The 12,203-nt window shown below is 33.8% G+C and overlaps 1 protein-coding gene across 6 annotated transcripts in view; it reads right to left on the bottom strand.

The window, feature by feature from the left end:
* Positions 1 to 12,203, bottom strand: part of LOC114341580 (protein unc-79 homolog) — a 435,831-nt gene that overhangs the window by 12,242 nt on the left and 411,386 nt on the right. For all 6 annotated transcript variants that reach the window (XM_050663368.1, XM_050663363.1, XM_050663367.1 and 3 more), the window contains 3 exons: positions 10,888 to 11,052; positions 2,329 to 2,501; positions 2,023 to 2,272 (listed from right to left, as the gene is read on the bottom strand). In XM_050663368.1, the coding sequence (XP_050519325.1) occupies positions 2,023 to 2,272; positions 2,329 to 2,501; positions 10,888 to 11,052 (588 nt within the window). The remainder of the gene's footprint in view (positions 1 to 2,022; positions 2,273 to 2,328; positions 2,502 to 10,887; positions 11,053 to 12,203) is intronic.

Here is a 12,203-nt window from a genome sequence, read left to right as displayed (position 1 = left end):
GAGCTACCACATGACCCCCATTCCTATTTAAAAAATAATCGATTACGTCATCACGCTCGGATGGATGACGTCACTAGCTTGAAATATATGCCAAAGAAATTTAATTTAAAAATAAAAATCGACCTGTTTCGGGATTTTTCTCTAAAATCGTCCATTTTAGAGAAAATTAATTTATTCCATAATTTAGCCCCTCTCTGTATATCAGGAGACCGGCGACAATCTAACCAATAGTATAGCAATAATTAAAAAGTCAAATAAAAAAATTTCGGTCGAAATAATAACCAGAAAGATTGTGATACACCAGAATAGCTATGAATAGCTGTGAAAGATATTAGATTAAACTGAATTAAGTTCACGCTGTTGAAAAGGGCACGGCTTCTGTGCCCTTTTCGAAGGAAAAAAAAATGGAATTGCGAGGAGTGGTCCCAGGTATAACCGGCCAAATTTGACCGGCATTTGTGACAGAGTTATAAACAACAGGATTTCAATCTTTTAACCATTACCTTTTTATTCCGGTCCTCTTTGTACATACAAATTTTCATATATCTTCAAGACACTCATAACAAAAAAGATTTTGTCACCAAGTTATTTAATTATTGATAAATAATTACTTCCCTACAATTTTAGTTGAAAAGTAAAGATTTTGTTTGGAAAACCCGAATTTTCCGAGGAAAATTTCCGCCGAAGGAAATCGAAAAAAAATATCTATGTGCAGAATTAAATTACAGTGAATTTTTATGTGAGTGTTTTTGGTTTAACACGGTTTAACGTTAAAATCTTCTGAGTTACAGAGCAATAATTGAAAACAGATTTTGGAGCGCTAATTTGTTTATAAACCAAATAGCACACTTTGCATAGCTATATTACTAATACATGAAATCTTAAGATTTGATTCCAGCATGTCCAGCAATAAAATAGCTGGTACATAATTTTCCTTGTTTATACTAATTTTCCCAGATTATTACCTTACATCTTTCATTGAGTTGATAATTCACGTTGTGAACATTCTCAATTATTTTATTTCTAATTTAATACTATTCTATCTAATTCCTCCAAAACCAGGAAATTTCCATAAAACCCAGCCGTATTAATACATTTTGCTTTAGTTTTCCTTGCAAGAAACAAACCAAACACATCTCCTTCCTAAACTAAACCTAACCTCGCTTTCGGCCATTCATTCATGTCCGTGTCACAATAATTTCGAGTCGAAATTATAATAACCACTTTTTTGGAGTCGCTATTAATTTCGATAGTCGCTATTTTGTGACCTCATTTCGTTAGTTCAACTAAAATCCACAAGGTTCGCACAATCGCATTTCAACGTCGCCATATTGATTGCGACTTGTTTTCCATGTTGTTTTCGGTCGAAATTTGAATTAGAATCAGGCCCCAGAAGAAATTACTAACGTATTAAAAAAACTCGAGGTAGAAAGTGCTAAGTTTAGACTCATGGTTAACCCTTTGAATGCTGATGATGCCTAAAAACGTCATACCCTTACTATTGTGGAGTGCGCATGACGTCTTCAGGCGTCATATGCAGATATGCACAACATTCGTTTAGAGGTTAGTAATTTTTTGACTTTGAATCAAGTTGTATTTCTATTGAGTATGTCTCCACCAAAACACTACGATGTAATTGCAGCGAAAAATCGAGTTAGCACCCAGGTTGCGTTAGGTATATTTCGTCAGCATTGAAAGGGTTAACAAAACCAAAATCATGGTTATTGATCGCATACAAAACTTTCCTGAAACCCGAACTATTGCGGTGTGCGAAGTAATTAGCTGAACTAAACGGGTATGGCGTGATCGTCACATTAATATGACAAACAAGAAGAGGCTCGTTTCAATTCTGGTCTTTTCCATATTTTACTATGCATGCGAGACATGGACAGTTAAAGAATCAGATATACGACGCTTATACGCTTTTGAAATGTGGACATTGAGACGTTAGTAAGATGTTAATGACTGTGATGATGATATATTTATTTACGCTACATAATTTATTATTAAGCTACTTCTTACCTGGCATAAAATGAATGTATGGAATAGCGACGACATATGTAATATAGATGCCTTTGGTTGTTCGGCAAAACCAGCCATTATCACTTGAATGTGGTCAGCGATTTGACAAGAAGCTTCTTGGGGAATTGGCTGACTTAATATTTGACAGTTATTATTGTTGTTACCCTGTAATGCCGTATGTGTTAGCGATCCCAGTAAAAGCCATGAAAGAAGTCGTATATGGCCTATGCACTCAATGAATTCTCTTGGACTGAAAAAATAAATATCCATGTAATTGTCTCCAAACCAAAACAACAAAATACTAACCTCTGTTGCGTTATTGAAGTACTACATAACCAAGGAAAATATCTCGTGACAGCTCTGTTGTCTCTACCATTACCTTTGGTTATTTCTAAAGCTAAATATTGAGCAATACTACATTTTATTATACCACCTAATGTATCATCATTTAAACCGACATTAATTCCTTTACAGTAGCTCTGAAATCAACAAATACGATAATAAACACTGAAATAGCAACTATATAGTAAATTTAATAACCATGTCCGTAATAGTTGGCACCATGGACGTATAAATAAAGATTTAATAAAATTTATTTATACGTCCATGGTTGGCACATACACCATTAATCACAATAAATACTACACACATGATTCTAAAACTGCAAGTGCAGAACATTTGAATGATTTTTCAAATTTGACGAAATTCCTGGCAGAAATTTCTGTAAAAACTTGCCCCGGCGCTGATATAAACTCAAATCATAGTAGAATATTATCTCGATACCCTTAGAACACAAACATCATATCAGATAAATAGAAAAATAACGAATATAGGAAAGCAGAACCATTAACGAATGCTGTTGGTATGACATACAAAACTAGATTTTAGAAGAAGTAATCGAGTCTCTGAAAACACCTACAATATTGTAGGATATTGTAGGATCTGTAGGTATTGTATGTAGCAATGAAATGTAAAAATGGAAATACAGGGTTATCAACTTCTGTGACAAAGTCCAATATATCTGTTATTATACAATATATGAAAAAAAGTTGTTAATAAAAGTTATAGATACCTTTCATGTAAACATTCTAAAATTAGTGAAAAATATACAGGGTCCTCTATAACACCGTGCCAAACCAAAGTTATGTTTTTTTAAATGGAAAACCCTGTTTTTTATTCAAAATCTGGTTTCTCTACATTTTTCTGATTCACGAGATATAACACTTGTCTAGGGTTATACCGAGTGTTTCAAAGTTACGAGCAGTTTTATTAAAAAAGCATACTGATTTGATCGCCCTGTATGTTTCTGACGGTAAATATATAAACTTATTTTTTTACTGCTTTTGACTGTCAATATTAAAGTAGTTTTGTAACAAGGTACAATTTTTTTATAACTACACAAATTGTATACAGGGTAAGTCAAAATGTAAATAAAAGATTTTCTTCATATTTTTAAATGGAACACCCTGTATTTTATATTATCATCGAAAAGTTCTATCAGTATACTTGCATATCTTTTAAATATTCCCTATACCTAAAGTTATTAGTTTTCGAGATATTTTAGTTTTATTGTTGATAGCAACATGTATTAATTAAATATTAATATCAATGATACTTTGATTTATTAAAATTTATTAAGAAAACTAAATTAAATAAAAAATGTTCAACATACTTCCTATATTTCTTATAAAAGGTGTTCAAAGTGACCTCCCATAACGTCTACACAAGCTTGGAGACGAGTTTCGAAAGACCTACTGACGTTTGTAAGCATTTGTTGTGTGACACTTTAAAAGGTGTTTTGAATCCTTATTTTCATATCGTCAACCGTTGTTGGAGGCGTCCTATACACTACGTCTTTAATAAAACCCCAGAAAAAGAGATCAACTTTGTTTAATTCTGGTGATCTGGGTGTCCAGTGAACTGACCCATCTCTTCCTATCCATCTTTCAGAAAATAATTCATCGAGTTCACCGTTGACAAGTGTGTTATGGTGAGCAGGGGCTCCGTCGTGAAGGTACCACATATGTTGGCGGACGTTTAATGGTACATTTTCAAGTAGAATAGGTAAATGATTCACTAGAAAATTTAAATAAACCTCACCATTTACCGATTCCTCAAAGAAAAAAGGACCTATAACGTAATTGCCTATGATTCCACCCCAAACATTTAAGAACCATCTCGTTTGACTATGTGTGCGAGCACAGTACGGATTGGTTGTGGAATAATAAAATTGTGTCTGTTTACACTACCATTTTGTGGAATGTTGCCTCGTCTCCAAAAAGAACAAACTCAAAAAAATCTCTCTGTATAACTATTTGCTGTTGTGACCATTGACAAAATTGTACACTTCGTTCGAAATCATTCCCAACAACTTCCTGATGTAATTGTATATGGGTGCATGTTGTTGTTCTTGAGTATGTTTTGGATAGATCCATAACTTATATCTTGCTCTCTTATATCCAATATAGATCCATAACTTATATCTTGCTGTAATATTTCGAATACGTATATGAGGATTTTCTGTAACAGCCAGTAAAATATTTAATGCATTTTCATCCGTAATAATGGTTTTTGTTTTTTTCCTTTGCTTCATATAAAACAGAACCAGTACGAATAAACCTGTCTAATAGGTTGTCAAATGCTCTCTTATTTGGTTGTCGACGCTGTGGATACCATTCCTTATAAATTCTTGTAGCAACTAATGAGTTTTTGAAACACTCTCCTAAAATCCATATCATGTCTGTCATTCCTTCGCGACTAAAATTCATTGTTAGGTAACAATTATAATAATATGGCAAACAATTATAATCACAGAATAACAAAAATAATAACGTACAGATAATTAAAATCTTACATCTGACAGTTCTTGTGTCAATTATTTCAAAGCCAAGAACTTACAGAAGTTTTTAGTTCCTATTTCTTCGCGGAAAATTAATATCATTTTGTTAGTAAATATAAATTGTCGTTATTTTATAGAATTTACCAGAAACCTGGAAAACAAATGAAATGCAGTCTAATTTTAATCATCACTAACAAACACATTCGAGGTTTGTAATATTAAGCGTAATTAATTATTGTAATAAACGTATCTATGAGTTATCAACAATAAAACTAAAATATCTCGAAAACTAAAAACTTTAGGTATAGAGAATATTTAAAAGATATACAAGTATAATGGTAGAACTTTTCGATGGTAATATAAAATACTGGGTGTTCCATTTAAAAATATGAAGAAAATCTTCTATTTTCATTTTGACTTACCCTGTATACAATTTGTGTAGTGATAAAAAAATTGTACGTTCTTACAAAACTACTTTAATATTGACAGTTAATAACAGTAAAATAATAAGTTTATGCACCGTTAGAATCATACAGAGCGATCAAATCAGTATGATTTTTTAATAAAAGTGCTCATAACTTTGAAACACTTATCATAACCCTAGACAAGTGTTATATCTTTTTAATCAGAAAAATATAGGGAAACCAGATTTTGAATAAAATACAGGGTGTTCCATTTAAAAAAACATAACTTTGGTTTGGTTCCGTGTTATAGAGGACCCTATATATTTCTCACTAATTTAAAAATGTGTACATTAAAGGTGGCTATAACTTTTATTAACAAATTTTTTGCATATATTGTATAATAACAGATATATTGGACTTTGTCACAGAAGTTGATCACCCTGTATTAATAAATAACGCGAAATCAACAAACCCGCAAAAATAAAAATTAAGCAAATAAAACTCATGTAAGGCAATAGAGGAACTCTAGAAAAAACACGACAGTTTCAACCTCCTCAAGAAACTTAAATATACCTCCGGAATTAGAAAACTGAAAAATGCTGTCGTACTCAAAAACGCAGACGGAAAAATTTGTAATCACGAACAACAGTGCAAAGAATGGGGAAGTTACATCAGTGAACTTTTTGACGATGTTTTTCGAGAAAATTTTACACATACCCATGCTACCTATGACAACCAGTTAGACAGAGTTCCCAGTAGGTATACTGAAATCAAAAGTCAGAAGAGCAATACAATAAGCTAAGATTAATAAAGAACCTAGACCAGATCAAATCACTGCTGAGCTACTTAAACTTTTGAATGAGGAAAACATTATCTACTTAATAACCATTTTCTTTAACAAAGTTTACAACGAAGAAAAAATACCAGATGATTGGTTGGAGTCACTGTTTATAACATTTAGACTAATCAGTTTGATGGACCTTCTTCTTCTGAAGATGCGTCTTCTTTCAATACTTCGTTTTCCCTGTATTTTTTCCTGCATTATGGTTCGCATCAACACATATTTATCCCCTCTCATAACGTGGCCGAGATATTGTAACTTTCTTATCTTAATCGTATTCATGATTTCCTTTTTCATCTTTCCGAGGACCTCAATATTTGTTATTCGGTCTACCCAACTTATTTTTAATATTCTTCATAGGTCCACATCTCGAATGCTTTAAGTCGATCGCTTATTTCTTTCTTTAAGGTCCAGGCCTCCACACCATACAGCAGCACCGAAAACACATATGAACGTAATATTCTTATTTTGAGTTGCAAACTAAGGTCTCTACTGCATAATACTTTTTTTATCTTGTTAGATGTTGCTCTAGCTTGTCCAATTCTCATTTTTATTTCTTCTGTATACTCGTTATTTTCATTGATAATTGTAACAAGATATCTGTATTTTTTAACTTTTTCTATTGGCACCCCTCTTATGTTTAAAATGTCTTGTTGTTGTGTTTTGGAAATTATCATAAATTTTGTTTTATTAGCGTTAAGAAGTGTTAGTTCGCTTTCCTCACTAGCATTTACTACATTATCTAAGAGTGCCTGTAGGTCTTGTATATTCTCTGTAATTAGTATAGTATCATCGGCATGTCTGATTTTGTTGATGGGTCTGCCGTTGACTTTTATTCCAATTGGTACATCTTCGAGTGATTTTTTAATTATTTCTTCCGAATATAGATTGAACAATAAGTGGGAGAGTATGCAGCCTTGCCTTACGCCTTACGCCTCTTTTTATCTCCACTTCTTCCGAAAGTTCTTTACCTACTCTGACTTTTGCTGTTTGGTTAAAGTAGAGATGAGTTATTATTCTTTTTCTATTCTGTCTTTTTTGTCAATGTGTTTATCTTTAAGCAACTGTATAACGGCCGGTTTCACAAAGTAAAGTTAACTTGTGGTTAAGAGATAACCAGAGGTTACCCCAAAATATGCGTTTTAGTTTCAGGTCAACGGCGAAGTATGGTTAACTCACAGAATTTTTAACCAGAGGTTGGAGTGGGTTACCCTTATGGGTATACCCAGAAGGGTAACAATTATGAAACTGAAACGCATATTTTGGGGTAATTTTGAGGTTGTCTCTTAACCACAAGTTAACTTTACTTTGTTAAACCGGCCGTTACGGTAGTGATGTTGAAAAAGTAACTATTCGTTATAAAGTACTCGTTACTGACGAATACCGAAAGTAACGATTACTAATACAGAGAGGTAACTCGTTACTTTGATTACTTTGATTACCATGATTACTTCGTACCAATATATCTCCCAGAAACAGATGTCTATACGAATTGTCGAGGTAGATAATTCACAGAATCTCACAGATGTTAGTTCTTTTGAAAATAAAAATGCAACACATTATATTTTAATAATAAATACACACTATTCTTATCACTCCTAGAAAAAAATAGCTTAGATTGACCGGAAAATATGTAGAAATGATAATATTTCTAGACTATGATCATCAACTTTAATTTTACATATAGGTATGGCATTGTTTTTATTAGACCAGGGCATTTAACACTAAAAACACAGAATAAATCTATTTTTAAATATAGTAGGTACATAGAGACTTGCAACTTTTTGCATTGTATTTAGGATTAGGATGACGCCTGGAAAAAAGTCTACAATACAAAAATAGGTGGAAATGCATTATTACATTTTAAAGTGTATAAAACGCATCGAAAAATGCATAAACATGTTAAAATCAGTATATTAAGGACCAGATTTTCTTATTTCGGGGTATTTGGGGTCACTCAACACGAATTTGTAATCAGAACCGACCTCCGAAGCACCTGGGTGCCCAGGGTTACAGCTAAGGTACGTCATCTAGAGTTTCGAGGGTTTGTTTTTGGCACTTAATTTATGCAAACAGCTTACTCGAGATTACTGATATTGTGGAGCAGCAATGACAGAACAATTACATATCATTTAATTTCTATCCAGTAAATAGATCGGTGAAGGTCGTTATATCGGATCTTATACTTATACGAAATACTGAGAAATTCGATTCTCGATATGATTACCGGTACTCAAATACAAGAGTAATCATAGTAATCAAAGTATCCTACTTATAATACAAAATATGTACTGAGAAATGCAATTCTCGATATGATTACGGGTACTCAAATACAAAAGTAATCAAGGTAATCAAAGTAACGAATACTTTAAATAATTACTTTATACAAAAGTAACGATTTGTAACGAATACTCGAAAATAACTATAATCAACATCACTAAAGACTACTATAAGATCACTATAAGACATTGTGTCAGACCCTATCGAACGCCTTATTGTAATCAATAAAACAAACAGAGTGGTTGATTTACATCCACACACCTTTGCATGAGGACGTTAAATCCAAATAATGCCTCTCGTGTACCTTTGATGAACCACACACTACTTTTACGAATTATACAAAACCGAGTAAGTATTTCTTTGGTGCAAAAACAGGAAGGATGGGTAATAAGCAATTTGGATTTAGAAATGGTCTAGGAACTAAGAGAGGCACTATTTTGTATGTGCGTTCTCTTACAAAAAAAAGTAGAGTGTGAGTTCCGAAAGAACATTTATTTCCGTTTAAAGCCGTTCTTGCAGAAAATTTACAAGATCTGCAGACATTAGTAAATCTAGTCAGTGAAGCAAGTTATCGAAGAGGCCTTAAAATTAACATTTCAAATACAAAGTGGGTGGCAGTTGAAAATATTAATACAGATCAAGGCCTGTTGTCTCTAGGCCAGCAATGGAGACTAGATCGAACCTGTAAATCATTTTAAATACAAACTGAAAAGTCTCAGATGAAGAATTCACCATTATAATAAAGTTAAAATGGTAAATCTAGGGCAGTCCGATAAGTACTTAGCTTCTCCGCCCGATGGCGCCACTATCGCAAATGAAGTGTACAATCATTTAATGCGTTCTCGTAGACGGCTAATGTCAAAATTTCAGCCAAATCGAAAGTATAGTATTGTTGTGATTACGTGTAAAAGTCAGCGTATCCGCGGATTTTAATAAAAATGGAAAAAGAGCAATATCAGTCGGTGATTCGATTCTTGTTCTTGGAAGGGAAATCACGCAGCGAAATCAAAGAGCGCTTGGATGCTGTGTACGGCGATTCTTCCCCTTCGATGGCAACTGTCAAAAATTGGTTAAATAAGTTTCAACGTGGACGAACGTCAGTTTTTGATGAGCCACGCGTAGGTGCCCCGAAAATGGCTACCACGAAGAATAACGTGACAAAATTCCACGATCTTGTATTGGCAGACCAACAACTGAAGGTGCGCGAGATAGCTGACATCGTAGGCATCTCAAAAGACCGCGTAGGTCATATCCTGCATGAAATTTTAGGCATGAGAAAGCTGTCGGCGCGATGGGTGCCGCGTTTGCTCACTTCAGATAATAAGCGCAACCGTGAGACCACTTCAGAGCAGCGTTTGACGCTATTTAAGTGTGATCCAAAGAAGTTTGTACGTTGTTTCATAACCTTCGACGAAACATGGAGTCACTGGTATACACCAGAAACCAAGGAACAGTCGAAAGAGTGGACAGCACCCGGCGAACGTGCTCCGAAGGAGGCGAAGACTGTCCAATCGGTCGGAAAGGTGATGGCCAGCATTTTCTGGGATTCACAAGGTGTGATCTACATCGACTACTTGGAGAAGGGCAAAACGATCACAGGGCCCTATTATGCCGAATTATTGGGCCGATTAGATGCCGAACTGAAGAAAGAACGACCCCATTAGGCAAAGAAAAAAGTGCTCTTCCACCATGACAACGCACCGGCTCACACTTCCGCCGTCGCCATGGCCAAATTGGTCGAATTGGGCTACGAACCGTTGCCCTATCCACCGTATTCTCCAGATTTGGCCCCGTGCGACTACTATTTGTTTCCAAACTTGAAAAAGACACTCGCTGGGCAGAAATTTAAGTCGAATGAGGAGGTCATCGCCGCCACGGAAGCTTATTTTGCAGAAAAGGTATTTTTCAGACGGTTTAAAGAAGTCACAGCATCGCTGAATCTAGTGTATCGCGCTAAAAGGAGACTGTGTAGAGAAATAAATTGCCACTTTTCCAAAATTTTCTTTTTTCTTTTGTAGGCTAAGTCTTATCGGACTGCCCACGTATTTAAACCTGAAACTTTTCTTGTTGAAAGTTTTTCCTGGTACATCCTTAATCTGCGACTTTTACAATTTATAAGACCGCAGACGACGAATATAGAAAACAAAAAGGACTCCACTATATGCAGTCACAGTCCGTTTTCATTCGTCTAGGAAAAGGACAGAAAGAAATTTCCTAGTACTCAAATCTGAGTAAAGATAGATTGATTTTCTGATAGACTGATTTTAAATACCTTGGCAGCTGCTTAAATGTAAGTTGTGACTGTGACGAAGAGATAGTAACTAGGATCGAAATATTACGTAAGGCTTTTATTACCCAGTTATTTACCTAGAAACCAGTTTTATGTAACAGAAACCTGGCGATGGTAGTCCAAGGTACGTATGATAATTAAGCACAAATGTGCTTTACTTATATCCAAAAATTAGAAGTAACGTAATTTTAACATTCTCCTGAACATTTACCTTTATTTTAGATATGGCGTGAAAATCTGTTAGGAATTCTAAAATATCACCAAGATTTAACTTCATACATTCTGATATACCAGTTGTAAATCCAGAACCATATTCTAATGTTATCGATGAACAGTCCTTTATTACAACATTAGATGGAATCGAACCTCCTATATCCTAAAAATAAAAAAAAAAACAATATTTGTGTGTCTTATATTTAATTAAGATTAAACATAAAAGAAATTAAATAAACAGAAAATAATGGGAGAAAAGGGCTAAACCACAGGCTAATTATTAACCTAGTACACGATATTAACAAACAATATAAAACAACAATAAGAGTAGGATATATTTGATAATATTTAGAAGACAGAGTTATAAACACAGGAATCCGTCAAGGCGATTCACTGAGCCCTTTCATATTTAATTTAATAATGGACAAAATAATAGAAAACCTTCCCAGAGCAGCTGGTTTTAAGATAGGTAATACATTCTTTACAGTCGTTTGCTACGCTGATCATGCTGTCCTTATCGCCCATTCTGAATACAATCTCCAAAGGCTACTGCATTCAGTGACGGTTTAAGGCATCATGGGGCCCTAGGCGGCCATACGAAGTAGGCCCCTTTATATCGACGATTTACTTAAAACAAATTTACAGATATTTATGTTGTTTTGGGAAATAGTTACTCCAAAAATAAATTACGACAATGTAAAAAAGATCATTTTTCTTTTTTTTACATTTCGAAACAACTTCTCATTAATAGTCCATAGCTAATATGCCAAAGAAAAAAAGGGATATTGTGTCGATATGTGATTTTGCCCTGGGTATGAGTGCCACCCCTTCGGGGGTGAAAAAACTTACATTCAAAATAATGGATAACTGATTAATTCTAAGTAACTTTTGTTCTATCGAGTTTTTTCACTAAATCAATACTTTTTGAGTTATTTGCGAGTGAATATGTTCATTTTTCAACAAAAAAAAACACCTTTTTAGACGGTTTTTTGCAAATAACTCCAAAATTAAGTATTTTATCGAAAAAATATTCTTGGAAAAAATATAGCGTATACATAATTTAAAAAAAAATGGTGTATGTATAAAGTATGTAGACCCAGTATAAGCAGAACTGGAGCTAATGAAATATAGATTCTAATTCGACAAATTCCAAATCAAAAATTTCAACGTAAATTACCAAAAAATTAAGCACTTTTCGGCGAAAAATCATCACAACTTTTTTAAAGTGTTAAAAAAGTTTTATTTTTGTTTTTTTTAAACAAGTTTCAAGTATCAAAATTAAGCAAGTAAAGCTGAAAATAATGTTGATTCCTT

The sequence above is a fragment of the Diabrotica virgifera genome, chromosome 10 (genome assembly GCF_917563875.1).
Source record: "Diabrotica virgifera virgifera chromosome 10, PGI_DIABVI_V3a".
NCBI classification, from domain to species: domain Eukaryota; kingdom Metazoa; phylum Arthropoda; class Insecta; order Coleoptera; family Chrysomelidae; genus Diabrotica; species Diabrotica virgifera.
Note: the sequence above shows the minus strand (reverse complement) of the source record. Positions and strands in the feature narration are given on the sequence as shown.